General features: G+C 39.6%; 1 protein-coding gene across 1 annotated transcript; it reads left to right on the top strand.

Moving 5' to 3' along the window:
- Positions 1-1517: 1517 nt before the first annotated feature.
- DENND3 (DENN/MADD domain containing 3) lies at positions 1518-16152 on the top strand (the record flags this gene model as incomplete). The annotated part of the gene is made up of 13 exons (XM_009701551.1): positions 1518-1621; positions 1919-2100; positions 2767-3288; positions 4557-4819; positions 5376-5546; positions 6441-6570; positions 7079-7186; positions 8417-8556; positions 9792-9952; positions 11582-11715; positions 12761-12876; positions 13006-13143; positions 15952-16152. Coding segments are annotated over 13 exons (2370 nt in total), but the record flags the coding sequence as incomplete, so codon positions are not given.
- Between the last annotated feature and the right edge of the window lie 2522 nt (positions 16153-18674).

Raw genomic sequence — 18674 nt, forward strand, 5'->3', positions numbered from 1 at the left:
TTGGACTCGATGATCCCAGAGGTCTCTTCCAACCAAATTGATTCTGTGTGATTCTGTGTATAGTGGCAGATTTGCTTTCAGTAAATCTTAGAAGATAATACAATAAGGAGTAGTTACTAGTGGTATCTAGAATTATATTAAGAGAACTCCAAAAACCATTGGAAAGGACTCTCTTCAGTTCCTGCAGCCTGTCGTCTCCTGTACGTACAATTGCCGACAAAATATGACATCTACTAGAGAAGTACTTAAAAGCAGAAATCTTGATGCTTTCGTAGATGCCATCTTACAGTATGTGTTGCAGATGGATTGATAAGAAGCATCTTGAATAAGAATCACCTATTTGTTGGTGAAATATTTCCATTAATTTTGGAGTATCTAGATTACTTTAGGAATCTTTCTTAACTGCTTTTTAAAACCATCGTAGAAAATACACTGAATGCAGTTTTGCGGTTGGTTGGTTTTTGTGTTGTTTTTTTTTTTTTTTCCTGTGATAACCTCCAAGACTAACAAGGGTACGTTAGGCAAACCTCTGGGATATATCATTAATTATCTTTCTTATCTGCTTTTTAAAACCATCATAGAAATACACTGAATGCGGTTTTGCGGTTGGTTGGTTTTGTGTTTTTTTTTTTTTTTTTTCCTGTGATAACCTCCAAGACTAACAAGGGTACGTTAGGCAAACCTCTGGGATATATCATTAATTAAAGTAATTTTTCGTAGGTACATTCAAAGGTACAGCTGACTGACAGTAAGCTTGTAAAGGCTGGAGGTTGTACAAACATAAAGACAGGACTCCTGGTTATAACAATATTGTCTCCTGGTGAAGTTTTCATATGATTTGCTGAACGGATTAGTTTTCTGAATTCTTTATTTCAAACAGTACTAAAAGCCCTGTGCTAGAACTAACATTTATATAGTATACGTGTTATATTGCCTCAAATCCTAGCTTTCATCTTGTTTTAATTTGTAATGGTGGGAGATGGTAGCTTTCCATGGTGTCCTCTATCCTAAAAGTAGCAATTTGACCTTTCAGAAATTGTTTCTGGATGACACCACAATAATTACCTGAGCAGGGAACAATTTTGGGGATTACCAGGAGTAAAGATGACTAATTTGTCTTTTCAGTTTGATGGCATAATGTTAATTTAGAGTGCCACAAACTTTTTACTCCAAACCATAGACAATATTATCGGCACTTAGTTATAGACAGAAAATATACTGTTAAACTTGTAGCTAAAACTCTCAGTTTTGCTCAGTATTTCTCATATTGTTTGGTTTCAACTTTTGGAGTCTGGTCTGAGATTTCTTTTTGCCACTAAGCAAATATCATGAAAGTACAGAAGGTGAATGGAAAAGGAGTTAGTCTGCTGTTGTTGAAGCAAAATATTTTTGGGTTTGTGATTGGTAAACTGGAAGTTCTCAGCTTTGCATATGTAAAGGTAATAAAAATGAGCAAAACATGCTAGTGAAAATGTAATTTGTAAATGATCCACAGTTAACCAGTTTGTGTCTCACAGGTTTTAGAGACCTACATGTTTCACTCTTTTCTTAAAGCTCGTCTGAACAGAAAGATGGATGCTTTTGCTCGACTTGAGTTGAGTACCCAGTCTGAAGAGGATAGGTAAAGTTTTCTCATTCCTTATTCTGGTTTTGAATCTTCTGTTGATATCAGTGATAAAAGTCCTTTTGACTCTATTGATATGAGATCAAGTCATCTATGAATAGGGTTATGACTAATTGATAGGCCATTTTATGAAGATTACTGTAAAGGGGTGATGTGAACATGTCCAGTCATGGCTGTTGAAGTTGTAAACTGGTACTGTAGTTGTAATTTATTATTAAAAAAAAAAAAAAGTAATTTAGTGTGTATGTATACTGAATTTTAAAACTAGTTATATATTATTTTTATTTTTCTCAGATTAAACTTGATGTTTCATGCCCCAAGAAGGCTGACTATGGAGAAAATGGCTTCTAAACGATTTAATTCACAGTACATGATTAGTAGGCGTATGGTAATCAGCATGCCTAATCTGCAAGATATCAAGCTGCCAGAGGGCCCTACTAGAAATTCCTCGCTTCGAAGAATCGAAACAGGCATTGGTAAGGGAAGAACGTGTTGAACAAATACAGAGTCTTTTCTGTTGTCCTTATTGGTGACATCACTGAATAATTTTCACAGAAACAGTGTCAGATGCTGGAAAGAAATGGTGAGCTGAGTCATTTTGAGCTGGGGCCCGTCTGTGCTTCTCCTTGCATGTTAAAGCAGTCGGTAGCCTGCTCTAGGTTTTGCTGTACCACAAAAGACTGATTGGTCACAATAGGATTGATGTTGGAGAATTCCTTCCTGAGTCAGTAACCATGTTCAGGCCTCATCCATCTTATGTCCCGTTCTCCACTACCTTTAAACATAGACTTAGGCTTATCACTGTTTAACGAAGCAAGTCCTATAGAAACTCCATGTTTTGTTTTGGTTTTTTTCCTTTCTTTTTTTTTCCTTTTTTTTTTTTTTCTTTTTGCTTTTCTTTTCTTTCCCAGAATTGATGTTATCAGATATGGGAATATTCTGATAATAAGAACAATGGACATAGAAATATATTGGTGTCCCTAGAACAACTGTAATCTTGAATTTCATGCGATGTAATTGCTTGTTGCTGTGATGGGAATTGCTTTTATTGTTTGTAATATTGCTGGTTGTGAAGATACTTGCACTTCTACTCACTGCTTGTACTAATCAATGTACTTTTTTTTTTTCCCCTTTGTTTTTAGCTGTGAAAATGCCCTCCAAATCAGTCAGTACATTCAAAATCCCAGAAATTCACTTTCCTCTGATGTTCCAGTGTGTTCACTCCTACTATACAGACTTCTTCAACCATCTCAGCAAAGCTATAAATACCTTACCACCTGATAACTCAGCATTGCTGGCAAGGTACTTCTACCTCCGGGGACTTATTAGCTTGATGCAAGGGAAGCTACTAAATGCACTTTCTGACTTTCAGAACCTAGATAAAACAGACTTAAGAATTTTCCCTACTGATCTTGTAAGAAAAATAGTGGAAACCATGCCTCCTCCTGAGCGTTTGCAAGCAGACCGCAAACCTGAGCTGAAGAAGCTGATAAGTAGAGTGATGGAAAAACAAAGAGAAGTTATGAAAATAGATGACCATGTAAAAAATTTTGAATTGCCGAAAACACACATGCAACTGGATGATTTTGTGAAACGAATCCAGGAATCTGGGATTGTCAAAGATATAGATACTATACATCGGTTATTTGATGCCTTAACAGTAGGTGAGTATAAGATGCATTTTTAGTGATCATCTACATTGGTGCAATAACAACTTCAAACCATTTTTTTGTGAACCAAAATGAAAGTCTTGTCTCCAATTGTTTTTAACTATTATTCAACATTTTCTGGGCCTGTAAAAACTCACAATATGTGAGCTTTATGGACAATTTTATTTAATTAGGATAATTATGGAGAATAGATTTATAATGTATACAAGAATGTTCTATACTTGCATCCACAATAAAGACAAGGACTCTACTTATATTTGGGCACAAAATTTACAATATTTTGTGTTGTGTAGGTGAGGTAGTTCTGTGGTCTGATGGTGCGCAGTTCTGCTTTGGCTTAGATTATAAGTAAAGTGAATACAAGGCTGCCCTAATTGCTAATGGAAAATAGCTCTGTTATGAAACTGCTAGGTAGCATCGCAAGGTGGCAGCCTGTTAAAAATAAACTAAAAAAATCCAGAATTCAAATACCTCTTGGATGGTCATCATAGCAAAAGGAGAGGTTATGTTTATATTTGAGAGAATTGTCTTCTCTCCTGAATGAGATCTGAATCTTGTGATTGATTTCTAAAACCATAGTTTGAGAATGCTTTTATAAAATACTATTTAATTCTCTTTCTGTACCTGGTTATTCTGGTAACTGTTTTATTTTGTGACCACAAAGGATTAAACATTGGCCAAAATAGCAAGACTATAGCAAGACTGTCTGAAGCCAGATGTAGCATACATCTCGCAAGAATTTGTGTTTGTTTGGGATTCTACTGTCCAAACACTTAAATTCTTAGAATAATTAGTTACTTAGAATACCTATTGCTGAAACGTTTAACTGTTACAACTTTAGTTTTTATCCCAGGTTGCTAAGTACGTCAACAGAATAAAGAACTGGAAAGTCGTCATGAAAAGTATTCAGTTCAGTAGGGAAGTGCAAATCCTTTCCCACTGGCTGACTGGATTTTTGGCATTTGAAAAAGCAAGACTGGCACAGTGTTTGCTCCCTCCCTCCGTAGAGTAAGGTGGAAGGGAGGATGCCAGATGTATGGGACCTATGGCCTAGGCTAACTGCAGAGGAATCTCTCTACGTCAAGAGAAGAATTTTGTCCCTTAACTGTTTTCCAGGCATATTTTTTTGTAGTTTTTGCACCTTGCTTACCTATTATGCTGTCAGAGGCACAATTTGAAAGTTAGTATCTTTTTAAAGCTATCTTTCTGTGTAAATCTGTATAATAGTTTCTCACAGTAAATAGGTTTTAAAAATTTTTTAGGACATCAGAAACAAATTGATCCTGAAACATTCAGAGATTTCTACAACTACTGGAAAGAAACGGAAGCAGAAGCTCAAGAGGTGAATCTGCCACCAGCAGTAATAGAGCATCTAGATAAAAATGAATGTGTCTACAAGTTATCCTGCTCAGTTAAAACTAACTATGGTGTAGGAAAAATAGCTCTGACCCAAAAGCGCTTGTTCCTTTTGACTGAAGGAGGACATCCTGGCTATGTCCAGATTGCTGCTTTCAGGGATATAGAGGTGAGCATCAAGTAACTTCTTGTTCTCTTGCATGCCTGTGCATATAGGCCGTGTTCCAGTCTGCAAAGTGATCTGTCTCTCAACTTCACGTTTCAGTAAGGAGTGTAGGAAACACCTCTGAAGTCAGTAACTTAAGAGTGATTAGATAAAATTCTGGGTCTTTGGACCAAAAATTTCAGAGCTGATGTGGTATGGTTTGCTAGGTGCTGAGATGACATAGAATAAAAATCTAGAGGTCATAACCTCGAGATGTAGAGAGATGTGCAAAGTGCAGCACATGGCATATATAGAGCTAGAGATGTTTAATAACATGAGCATTAAGTCTGCTTATTTGACTGTGGTGTCAGCGAGCCAGCTTGTATCCACTATGGAGTGCAGTCTGTATGATGTTGCTTGGAAATTAGATTTTCATAAAACGTCTCTGCTTAACAGTGTGTATGGACAATTGAAATAATTAGCTGTAGTTAGAGAAAGTTACCCTGTAGGATGAGTGCTGCACCTTATCTGTGATTGCGTGGTACATCCTCCTTGTTTTCTTTTTTCCATCCCTTTCCAGGATGTTAAGAGCACGACTGTAGCTTTCCTTCTTTTGAGAATACCTACTCTGAGGATTAAAACATTATCTAAAAAAGAAGTCTTTGAAGCTAACCTTAAAACTGAGTGTGATCTCTGGTACCTGATAGTGAAAGAGATGTGGGCTGGAAAGAAAATGGCAGATGATCACAAGGTATAAATATGGGAATTTCTAACCAAATAAGTATGAAGTATATGATTTCTGTCTCTGTTCTAAGTAATTCATGCATCGATCTTAGAACTTCCAGGTTTCGGCAAAGAATAGCAAAGTAATAAACTTTTATTTTTGCTGTTATTTCTAAATATAATACTTCTAGAATAATTAAAAAAAAAAAAAAAAGAAAAAGATTACTTATCCATTGGCATGGAAGTTTTAATTTAGTCACTAGTTCTGTGAAATAGTTTTTGAAGTTCACAACATATGAGAACAGTGATCCTAACTAACAGAAAATTTTCCCCACCTTGCTTCAAAATATAACGCGTAGTTTTACCATGCTAGAACCCTGGTGAATATAGGTCCTTTCAAGGAATAGAGCAAAATGTATTCTCCCGCCAGAAAATCCATGAGAAAAAGGAGTTTCCATTTAAACCACATAATTCTTTGACTGCTGAATTTAATAGTGAAAATGTGGTGGTCCTTCAGGAAGGATTTAAATAATTTTAGCCAAGATGAAGTATAATGCGTACTTCCCTACTGTGAAGAAAGATCCAGCCTGAAAATGGGTATCCACCCTGTGTCCGCTGTGTGTTTTTTTTCATCAGTGCCATTCGTACGGTTTCATTTGCATTTCAAGATTGTGCCAGATCTGAAGTATTCATTGAGTGTAATGAATTAACCCTGGCTCCTGCCTCCCTGCTCCATGACCTTGCTTGGGAGCTGAACATGTGATGTGGCAGTGGGGTTTGGCTGCAAGTAGCATGAATTATGCTGCAGGGCAGCAACCAGCTAGTGCTTGTGCTAAGAATGGCATGTGTTGTGATTGTTGAATGTGGAGACTTGTAAGAATAATGAGCAACAGATGAACTAAAGTAAGACTTTTGTCTTTAGGATCCTCAGTATATTCAGCAAGCACTGACAAATGTTCTCCTGATGGATGCTGTGGTTGGTGCCCTGCAGTCCTCCAAAACCATATATGCAGCCTCTAAACTGTCTTATTTTGACAGGATGAAAAATGAAGGTCAGTCACATAGCAATGCTACAAAGCCTGTTGTTGTTGCATCACCTGTCTCAGCTCTTTCTGTTTATATTCCGATTTTCAACTGATTATCTGCAGAAATATAAAAAGACATTAGTCTGATTGCACTTTCACAGACATAGTTTATTAAATAGTATTAATATAAAGGTTAGGGCTTGGGGTGTTTTTTTTGTTTGTTTTTGGGTTTTTTTTGTTTGTGGTTTTTTTTTTTTTTTTTTTCCTTCTGTGCATCTGAAACTTAGTTGGTATGTCTGTCTCCATGTTGGATGCTGTGTTTTTGTTTTGGTTGTTTAGACTGCTTGGGTGTTGTATGCATGCTTCTGCTACCAGAATTCATACAAATGGCATTTGGGCTCTCCAAGTCAGCTAAGGCTAGAGGGAAAGAAAAGTGAGAAATGTGAATAAATGGTGCAGAATTATTATTTCATAAGAATTATAGATGTTTCAGACTTAAGTGTGCGCTTCACGATCTTTTAAAAATCCATTTTAGTGCCTATGATGGTCCCCAAAACAACTTCAGAGACATTAAAGCACAAGATCAACCCCTCAGCTGGTGAGACATTTCCACAGGCAATAGATGTCTTGCTTTATACGCCAGGTAAGGTGATGTATTGCTTTCTTTGTTAGCCCAGCTTTAATTAGCCTATAAAGCATAACACTTGGTATTATAACTGCCTGATTTTGTTCACATTCTGACATGCTTTGGTTGTGTGTTGAATACTAAAACAGAAAATCATTAAAAAAAGAACAGTAATATTGCATATTAAGATACTCCAAGGCATAGCTTTCACAGTCTTAATTTGTCTTCCTGTGTGTGTATATGCCTTAGAATAGATTTCAATTATGTGTTAATGTGCCGATTTCCCATTAAGACTTCTCATTTATTGAGCAGGGTGGATGAATGATGCTCCACCACTGATCAATATTCATTGTTATTTTTTTATTTTTCAGTAGAGTCATATGGGGGTGTTTGGTTGAACCACAGCGCAGGGAGTAGTGTACCACCTGTTGAAATCCCAGCCAGACCTATGTGCCCATGACTCTCATTTCATAGCATGTGATCTAATGTACTATTCATCGCATGTAATTTAAGTGCATCCCTGAAGAAAGCATTATCAATTTCCTTGTGAGCTTTTCTGTGATACTTGGCACATTTATATCTAATTCAAAAAGCATTGGGGGGAAAAAAAAAACCCAACCAAAGAAAAAAAAAAAGGGGAAGTTAAGGACTGTGTGCAATGGGCATGAATTGAGGTAGCAGATATGTTAGTTCTGGACGTTCCTAACTCTTAACTTCATAACCTTACTAGTCTTCTGATGTAAGTTCATATGTAATTCCTAGTATTTGGCAATTTGAGACAAAAGGGGAAAGTTAATGGAATTCCACTAAGTTAAGTGGGCAGGGGTGGGTGGGTGAGTGGGTTGTGGTGGGTTCAGTGATGCTTTTTTTTTCTTTGTAGTATGGGGCTTCTAAGTGGGGTTCTACTGGAGCAGAGAGAATGAGTGTATTTATTAGTTATGTTTCATAGGGCTTAAACGCCTTTCTGCAATCCCAGTTAGCTAGGTACTTAGTCATCAATTATAAAGATTATCTCTGCTCTCGAATAACTCTGAAGTGTAAGATTAAATGATCAGGTGAGCTCAACAAATAGATGAAAATGAGCACAAATTCATTGTGAAAACTGTCATTCATTAACTGGTGATGTAAGTTCGAAAACACAGATGCATTTTGTTAGAAAGCAGCTCTACCTAATAATGGTTTTCCCGTGCGTCTCCGAAAGTGATTTATTTTCTTTTACCTCCCTCATCTTTTCTACTTCATTTCTAGGGCATCTTGACCCTTCAGAAAGACCTGGCAATGCTCATCCGAAGCTATGGTGTGCTTTAAATGAGGGGAAAGTGGTGGTCTTTGATGCATCTACCTGGTCTATTCAACAACACTGTTTCAAAATGGGCCGCTCTAAACTGGTAAGACTGACACATGGACCACAATTGCTGCTTTAGCTTGGTGTTTTTGTTGCTATAGCCTGCATGATCCTGAATCACTGTTGTTCCTTAAAAGTTGTAGAAAGATACTTGAATTGTTTGGTCTTCAGTTAACTTGGAGAAATGGAGATTTTTGAGAAAAAAGGAAAGGAGAGAAAATGGATTCATAATGAAACAAGTCAATGGTGAGAAGCAATGGACTGGGTATTGGGAGGGCCTGCTGGCCTAATGGCCTGGGTTCTTGGGGCAGGAAGGCAGGTTTGAAACAGTTGAGGAGAAAGAATAAGAGAATTAATATAAAGAGAAGATGAGAAGGGGAGCCCTAAGAATAGATGAAAAGTCACCTGTGCTGAAGAACTGGAAATTGAGGAAAGGTATAAGGAAACCAGGTGGATTATATTGAGAGGGAGATAGCGCTCTAAAAGAAGATGACTCAACCAGAAAGTTAAAGAGAGTTGTTTGTGAAAGACTACCTGAAAAGAGTAACTCTCTCAATGAAGGCGGAAGCTGAACCAGAGTTGCAGACTGAGTGAAAAACATGCAGTAGAGAGAAAACACAGGAAAAGGGATTGGATAGGTCACTTGCGTGAAAGCTGAGAAACACTGTTGTTGGATGACTGTGGGAGAGATTCAAAAAGGGAGAGGTAAAGCTGATGGTGAAGAGCTGGGTAGAGGGAAGATGGAAATCCAGGAGAAGAGTTGGATACCGACCTATTCCAAAGAAAAGAGGAGGAAAGTTTGGAACTGATAGGACTCAGGAGGGAGAGAAATAAAGAGTTTATGAATGAGGGAAGGATGTTCCAGAGACAGTAGAGGAGAAGACAGTATTTTCTTAGACACTACTAACTGAAGTAGGAAGTATGTTTATATCAGATGGTTAGGACGGCTTCCAATCTAGAAGAGACAAATACACTACCTTCTGTGGTTTCCCCTTATGCCCTTTGTAACTTTTACTTTGCTTGGGCCAGGAAACACAGCTTTGAGTCAGTTACTGAGTCACATTATTAATCCTGTTTACTGAAGGATAAACTCAGCAAAGAGATCTGTCCTCTCAATATTTATAGAGCAGAGCAAAGGATAGAATATGGGAGTGCCGAGTCTTGATCTCCTTCTGTAATCACCAGAAAACTGTAGCATCTTAATATAGCCTTTTTCCATGTTACATTAAGGAGTGGTTTTTCTTCTAGATTTTATTTAATCCTGCTTTTTCTCCCCAGACTTGTATGATCATGGTAGAACAGAGTCAAGTGTGGATCGGTTCTCAAGACTCCATTATTTATATAATCAACACCCACAGTATGTCTTGTAATAAGCAACTAAATGATCATCGTTCTGATGTTACAGACATCATTGTGGAGAAGAATAATGGAATACCCAGGTATATTTATTTACAATGTTTTCTTCTTAAAAATACATATATAAGCAAATGTGAAGGATGTCTGTACCAGCAGAAGGGACATGGACATGTGGAAAATCTTCCTGTCATTAAATAGAAAGCCGTTTTATGTAGCTAAAAGAGTATTCACCAGCCTAAAGAATTTGACCCGCAGTGAGCAGAGGACTAGTTACAGATACAGATGATACAGTATTGTGCTTTAATTATTCAACTGAAACAAAGGCAAAAAGTTAACTTGTGCAAAAGGTAAAGGAGCCTATATAGGAAATCAGTGACTGATTTTCCTAGATGTTGGAAAGAATTTATTGTTTTAAATGAGGGGGTTTATCCTGCTAACATAAGCCATCGTTTAACCTGTTTTTGTAGCTCCCATATTGTATATGGTAAGCTAAGAATTTCCTTTTTAAAGAAAGAGCATTATGTACTTTGGAACAAAGAGGATAGAGGAATGCTTTTTTGGATGAGGATGAGAGCAGCCAGGAATTGGCAGCATCCAGTGATGAATCAATACAGATGGAGTTTAAAGACCACTTCACTTTTGCTTTGAGCACGTCATCAACTAGATGTTTACAGCATGCTTCTGGATTTTTCCTGCCTGTTTCTAAAAGAAATAATACATTTATTGTTTTGTTCAGGCAAAATGCTTTTGATCTTTTGGTAGCACTGGGAAGAGTGTTGGCTGGAGGCCTTCACCTGCTGTCTTCCCATGGGAGCAGCAACACTCCCAGGCCAGACCAAACATCAGCCATAGCTCTACAAGTGGTGCAGCAGGTGTAACTGGGTTTCAGGGAGAATTTGCTTAGGTGGTGTTAGAACCTTCTGAAAAAGGTTTTCTCATGTGAAGACAACAAATGTTAAAGGTAAAAAAAGGGATAGTATAATTTGTTTTCTCAGGTGCTAGTAGCAGAGAAAACTAAGAAAACCAGTTTTGAGGTATTTTTGTCCTAACTTGAGAGAAAAAGAGAAAATCCAACAGGCAACAGTGTTCAGGAGAATTATAGGGAAAGTTTTTGTTGTACTTAACTCTTCATGCATGATGTAATGCATGCTCTAGTTCACTTAGAGCTCTGAATTAGCCTGCGGTGTTTCCAGTGATACAGAGTTTGTAAAGTATAAGCTTAAGAGGAAGAAAATAGAATACTTTGGTTCCAATAGGAGACATAAACAGGTTGAAAGTTGGATGCCTGGCTGCATGCCAGAGCTGCTGGTTGCTTAAGTGCACTTAGGGCTGCCTAGAGCCAACTACCTAGAATATAGCGAGGGGAGACAAGAAGTTTGGATCCTTCCCTGGGCGTCTTGGTGGGCACGGGATGGACATGCTCCTGTCCACTCAAGACTCCGGTCACCTTCTTTAAAAGAATTAAATCAGTCTAATTGTTTGCTATTAAAATAACGATAGTATCTGGCTTTGAAGCCTTTTGGACTTCAGTCCATTTTCTGTTGGAAATCGTTGCTATGCTTTACTTTTCCAATCTCTGGAATGAAGAACATTAATTTGACTTACTCTAAGACTGGTTATTTTGCAAGTAAATCTCTTCTGTGTGTGCACTCAGTTCTGAACATGAATGTATACGATACTTTCGTTATTGTTTTTTTAATCTGTACCAACAGTGAAGCGTACTCAAGCAGTTTAGATGGAACAGTGATTGCTTGGAACATCAGCACTCTGAAAGTTAACCGTGTCTTTCAGCTGCCCTGCCAAAATCTCACTTCTATCAAGCTTCATAATGACCAACTGTGGTGCTGTAAGTTCATTCCTCAAATAACTAAAAAAAAAAAAAAATCTTCATATAATATACTGTTTTATTAGGCAGAACAATACATTAATCTCAAACTCAGAGTTATATGTACATGATGTTCTCCCCCATTCTCCACTTAGTCTAAACGTTTAAGCAGGCTTCTGTAGGTAGGGCCTCCAAACCACTTACGTAGACGGCTAGCTTGGATCACTCCTGGAGGTATTGCCCCTGCTGCAGGCTGCAACTTCTGGCTACGCTGTGTTTGTATGACCTCCCCTGGTGATGCCTGTAAATTGGAATGGAAAACTTTGAGAAAGTCCTTTTAAAGTCTAGAGGGGTAATAGCGGTTCCAAATAGCCTTTGGTATTTCAGCTAGACTTTATGGTATTGGTCTGACTTGGTTAGCCCCAGACCTGCATTTTGGCCACTTCTAGAAATTCGTCATCCCTTCTGTAGGACTTCAGATGAATAAAGTAAAGCTTTGTGCTAGGGTAAAGGATCATCTTGAAGTTGTTTCATAAATGGTGACAGATTCAAGAATTTTGCACTGATTCTCAGTACTGCCACACACAAGAGCCTGAATCCAGACATATCTTAACAGAACAGCAACTAAAGCCTTGGGAAATTCCTGGTCCTGCTGTGGGCAGTAGCGATGCTGCCGTTGCTGTGGTGGGGTGAGGATTCAGCCCTGTTAACTTTGTAGCACAGACACTTGGTCTCAGTTCTGTAGGTGAAAATAATTGTGTGCTTGAGAACCTCAGTATGAGATGTCCTCATTTTAAGGAGTTTGTTTCCTCTCCTTTCATCATTTTTGGACTCTAAGCTAACAGGTATATGCCCTGCAGAATAGCAGCCTGTGTTTGGAGAAAGAAGAGATATAGAAAGAAAAAATAAATACTGTGAAAACTGGGAAGAAGTACCTCAAAGATTTCACTGTTGACTGAGAAACAAGACAGTTGTTAGATGCATCCATTTTATTTTGCCTTTTTTCTCCATGGTTTATAGAGATGGAGGAAGTAGGCACTTCTCTTACTCTTTATCTATGTTGAAGGTACTGGAAGTTGCATACTTGTAGTGTCAACTCATGAATTTCGACTACAGATGAAAATTGAGCATCACCTGAAGGATGTGTGTTCCTATTTTCTCTGCTTCCAGCTGTTCCCTGAGGTATTACACTGAAACTGTTAATAGAGTTTAAAGGAAGCATGACTATGTGGCATTCCAAGCCACAGTGCCTTATCGCAGTATACTTCCTGTCAGCAGTGCTCGTGTTAAACGTATCTTTCTGTGCTTTAGAGAGACGAAGTGTGGGCCTCTTATTCAGGGAGCAGTGACCTGTATATTTGGAACACCAAAGACTTTTCAAGTACACCTCAAAAGATTCATCTTCAAGATTGCTCTGAGATTACTTGTATGATAAGAGTTAAAAATCAGGTGAGAGACATTGGGACTGTTTTTACCTGTTGTGGAATTCTTTACTAAAGTTTTGTTTGCAGCTCTCATGGACTGTCATTGGTTAGCTTCCTTACTGGGTGTTTGCATATGTACTGGTTTGAAATGTTGATTGCTCTTTGAAATCAGAGAAGCTAATGACTGCCCAACACAATTTTACAGGTGTACCCTAAAATGCATGTCATGCCAAAAGCCTCATCAGTAATTAAATGCATGGTGACTTTTATTGGCCATTGACATTTTCAGGGAACCATAGAAACTGAAAGTTTAGGTTCCTTGATATTTAATCTCAGGGCTCCTAAGACTAAGCCTTGCAAAAGGTTAATAGACAAACAATAAATGCCAATTAGCTGGCCTATTTTTGTAGATGACCTTTTTCTTGTTTAGTTACCACATTCCTAACTCAACAGAGGCCAAAGGAGCCAAGGGCTTCCTACCTTAGTATCTTGTGTCTCTGTCATCATTGGCCTCAGGCTGTGTACCTGCTCTTTCTCATGGTATCAGTAGCTGTGCAAATGATTGTAGTTGTGATTTTGCATGCACAGGTTCAGGGTTAATTTGCAAATAAATAGCTAATATATATATCTCTACTGAGAAAGCAACTTTCTGAATCTTTTTCTCAGATTTTCCCTCCTTCCTTCCTCAAAAATGACTTTTTTTCATGAAGAAGTGCCTCGTGAAATAGGAAAGCTTTCTGTGTATTCAGCCCTTGGTTAGATTTGTGAACTAAAATGGAAAAACCTTTTGAGGTATCCTTCCCCAAAGTAGAGATAGATATATTTAAGCCCTGTTTTAAGGGAGTGAGAGGACTGTTTGGAAACCCCAAGGCATTAAGCCCTCTCTTGTTCTACTTAAGAACTTTGTTTCTTTTCTCTTCCGCTTACTCCTCACTCAGCTCCACCTTAATTAACATTGTAGTCCAACTCATCGATTAAAAAAGGAACAACTGGAAAATATCCCTGTGTGATTCATCTCCTGAACCTGAGTGTTCAACGCTCCATCTTTCAGCCTGCCAACAGCTCGGCAGCCTCAGTTGTCCAAGGGGGAGTCTGGACCCTGTTGTACTAGCTGGAGCACCCATACTCCTCTTCTACACAGCATTGCAGTTACTGAGAATGAACTTGCAGCCTGGTAAAGGCTAACAACAACATTGGTAGGGTTGTCTACCACAGACTTGCTTTTAAGTGCTTTAATTAAAAATAAGCCATTGTTTGTCTTTAAGAAACCTGAGACAAAACCAATCGCATCTATCTGAAATGGGATGCTTTCTGGCTGGCAAGCATTACTAATACACAACAGTGAGTACTTGCTCTGTACAAAACTGCACAAGATGACCATGGCTGTTTTCTGCTGTGCTGGACCAGGTGCATCTGGCCCCACGTTCTTCTTCTAACGGTGGCAATAGCAGTGCTATGCAGGGAGAGCGTGTGAGCATGGCCTGTATCTGCAGTCCGTTCCCCTTAAGCTCCCTCACTGTCCATGGTTCTTGTTTAGGGGTCCTAAAACGTGCACTTCTGCCTCAGTCTTTTATTATCTATTTTTGGACCCAGTCTCTGTGGATCTGATGTCATTTTGAACTTGCTGGTGCCACAGTTTCCTGTAGCAGCAGGTTCGAGAAGTTCACTGCCAGCCATGTACAGAGAAGTACTTTCTTCTAAGTGAAACTGAACTCTTACTGGTTTCCACGTGTGTCCCTTACTTCTCTAATTGTGGGATGTGTTGAGCAATGGTTCTACATTCTGCTTATCTGCACTCTTGTGATTTTCGTAAACCTTAATGTGATCTCTCCTTAGCTGCCTTCTCTTCTCTCTAGCCTAAGGAGTCCTGGCTTTTTCCATCTTTGCTTATAGCTGTTCCTCTATAGTTTTAGTTACTCCTCCCTGGATTTTCTCTGCTCTTGCAATGCAGAGAGCAGAACTACACACAGCACTCAAGACACGGGCATGCTGTGGGTTTAACGGTGGCAAAGTGACACCTCCTGTCTTATTGTCTGCGCTGGGTCTGTGGAACCAAAGACAAGTTGAGTGGCCAAGGTGAGCAGCTCCGGTGCCAGCATGATCGATTGGCAGTGGAGCGCTCCAGCGCGGTGCACAGGGTGTTCCTGAACCGGGGGAACCCGAGGGGAACAGAGAGACCCGCCAGGAGCCTGCAGCTCATGCCACAGCGGCTGAGGAGACCGGGGTGGGGCCAGGAGCAACAGTGGACAAGGCCCCCTCACACCTATAAAAAGAAACCCCTGGGGAGCGCCAGCAGCCAGGGTGGGCAAACAGGCCGTGGCGCGGCAGTTCGCACAGCAGTTGGTGTGCAAGAGGGGTGCTGTAACTCTGCCAGCTTGACCAGGGAGCAAGAGTACCCACCCAGCAGAAGGCCCTGTCCTCTCCAAACATTGCAGCTGCCACAGCTGACGCAGCTTCCCAGACAACGCTCCGATGGGAACGTGCTGCTACCCAGGTGTCCGGCTGCAGGGTGAGCCCTGCTCTTACAGCAGTACCGGCCAGCGGTGAGTACAGCTGTGGGAGGTGTGCCCAGGGAGAGGAACTCCTCTGCTTTGTGACTGAGCTCTGGGAGGAGGTGAGTAGGTTGAGGAGTATCAGGAAGTCTGAGAGAAAGATATGAACTCCAACAGGTACATATATATAGGAAATTTTCAGTGTTTCCCTTTTCCAGCCTAGCAAGAGAGAACCCTCACTGTATCAGTGTAGCATGTAAAACTTCTCAGCTGTGTCCTAGACTGAAATGTAAAGTAGTGAAAATGATTGTGGTTTGGTTTTGTTTTGTTTTTTCCTCTAGATGTGGGTTGGCAGCAGTGGAAGATTGCAAGGCAAAAGCAAAGGGAAGATCTATGTGATCAGTGCTGAGAAGAAGATTGTGGAGAAAGAGTTGGTTGGTCATGCTGATACAGTAAAGGCGCTGTGCTCGGCAGAGGACAGATACGTCCTCAGTGGCTCTGGAAAGGAAGAAGGGAAGATTGCCATTTGGAAAGCTGAATAGTTAAGCTATTGAAAATGCATCTACCTGTGCCAGAAAAAAGTGAAGACCTTAGGCTGTGTTTACTCCAGCATTTTGCGTATATTTCAACCACCAGTTACTGTTATTGTTTTGTATTCATTGACTTATTTTAGTCCCTACATCAAAAGAAGTGAATCTCTCCTCGCACCTTGTACTGCTCCTGCGCGTTTGATAAAGAAACGGAAATGTGAAAGGAGGAGTCGCTGGCTTTAAACTTGACAGGTGGTGTGGTGAAGGGTCAGGGTTATAGGCCGGACCGCGTGGTGCAGATTGCATTGAGAGCGCTGAAGCCAGCTCAGTAATTCCCCTGGAGCTCTTTCTGGGCAGTGCGGGGGTTGCCTAAAAAATGGGTTTCAGTGCTACCTTTACAGCCTGTAATAGCTGGAAATGGTCACCGAAAAGAGAAAAACTAAGTGCGTTTGTTGAATTTATGGACTTACTGTAAATGCTGAGTATCTTTCTGAACTAGCAGCTAGATTTAGCCAGGAAGACTGTCCATTACCCCTGTGTGTATATTTATGGTGCTGTATTATTTAAAATGTAGACACAGACAAGCTCCCTGCTGGTGAAACAAGATACTTGGATATTCTTAATGAGTATTTTACTTTATAAACTTGTTTTTCCTTTGAAAACAATGCACAGCACTTGGCATTTGTAAGAGTTTGTGAAACTGATTTTTTTTTTTTCATCTGAAGCACTTAATTTATTTAATTTCTGTATGTATTATACTTGCTTTTGCAAGCAACCTCTCAGTTACTGTGCGAACAAACCTCTGCCACTCCTCCGTTCAATTGCTGTTTCTGTAAGGAGAGGAACTGCTGGTATTTTGTGTAGAACCTGCTTAATTTTTAAGTACTACAAAGTCATCAAACTACTCCTTAATTACTGAAGCAAGGATCATCAGATTGCAGTCTGGAGGATTCTCTTGAGCAGTGTTCCCTAAGCACTTCCTGAGCTACGCTGTTTTTTCCATTGATGGCAATTAGCTACAAATAAAACAATAAATCTATGCAGAATAGTTCTATCTGTATCAGTGCTAATGAAGTGGAATACAATGTTTAAAATTTTGTAAATAGAAGGAAAAAAAGGGCTGCTACTTCAGTTAATAAATATAAACCAGTGTAGGCCTAATAGAAGTGTAAACTACTGGAACTATACGTCATGTAATATTTCTAACTCTTTCAATGTGCTGACGAAAGGTTTTATCATATGATGGTAAATGAAATTTTACATTTTTAGTTGTTTTTTTTTCCCAATTTAAGAATATTAAACACTATATTGATACTCTAGCCTCCCTTTGTTCTTTTTCCTGTGTAACTCGATAATACAAGAATGATGATTTTTTATCAGTGGCTTGCATCCCATCTATGTACTCTGGAGAATAATTGCCTGGGTTTTTCGCTTTACATATTGTCCTTTCTAAAACCAGCTTCTGCTGGTAATGTGTCCTCCTTGAGCCCCTCATCTGTAACTTTCAGGTTCCTTATTTCCTCCCCTGGCAGCTGTCTGGCTGGTGGTGGTAAGTGAAATGAATTATTTACTGAATTCAAACATTTCTCTGTACAGAGACACACAAGTGCTGTTAATGAAATTTCACTTGCTGCAGAGATGAACCCAGCTACACCAATCTGCCACCTGCCTGTCATTGCCTTCATTGATTCTTCATTCCTCCCAGACTTTTTAAACTTGGTTTTGCCTTCTCAACTGGTTCGTACCCAGCTTGTGAAAATATCGGATGACAAAACTAGCAAACGTCTATTTTTATGCTTGTAGATGCTTTTATTGCTAAAAGACTCCCCGAGTAATTTATTGAATAGGAAAATAATTGAGTAGATGTCTCATTTTAAAAACACTGCTTTCTTTAATACCAGCTGTTGAACACCAGTATATAGGAGAAGAGTTCAACCACATCAGACAAAACCATGAGATGATACAAAGATCCTTCAGGAAAACTAACCCATCCCCAAGAGCAGGAGGACCGGCAATACCAATTCCACTGACTGGAGGAGCACAATGGTGTGTTGCTTTGTCTCCTGGTGTGACAAGAAAGCTCAGGTATGTGTTCGCTCACCATTTCAGCTTTGCTCCAGCGTGGAAAGGAACCTGCAGGAGCAGCGCTGCAGGGTTTTGTTCAGTTTTCGGTGGATTTTCAGTTACTTCCCGTGGGCCCCTTGGTGGTGGGAAGGGATCCTCAGAGCTCCTCTTTGCCACAATGCCTACTAAGAGCCTGCCAGCTCTAGTTGCCAGTGCGCAGCCGGCGCTGATCCTGCTGACTGATGCTGGCTCATGACTTCTGTGTATTCGTCTCTGTCCGGCTGTTGTTTTACCCTGGGGTAAGCTGTTTGAGGCAGACACCATTCATTCTTCTGGTTGTGCTCGTGTAATGCTTAGCATGACATCATGTTGGCCCATAGCAAGGACTCCTGCAAATCATGACACTATAAATACTAGGGCTTGACGGCTTGGATTTTTTAAATCTTTTGTTGAGCCTTTCGTTTAAAAAA

This window comes from Cariama cristata, unplaced genomic scaffold (genome assembly GCF_000690535.1).
Source record: "Cariama cristata isolate BGI_N322 unplaced genomic scaffold, ASM69053v1 scaffold6276, whole genome shotgun sequence".
Lineage (NCBI taxonomy): Eukaryota > Metazoa > Chordata > Aves > Cariamiformes > Cariamidae > Cariama > Cariama cristata.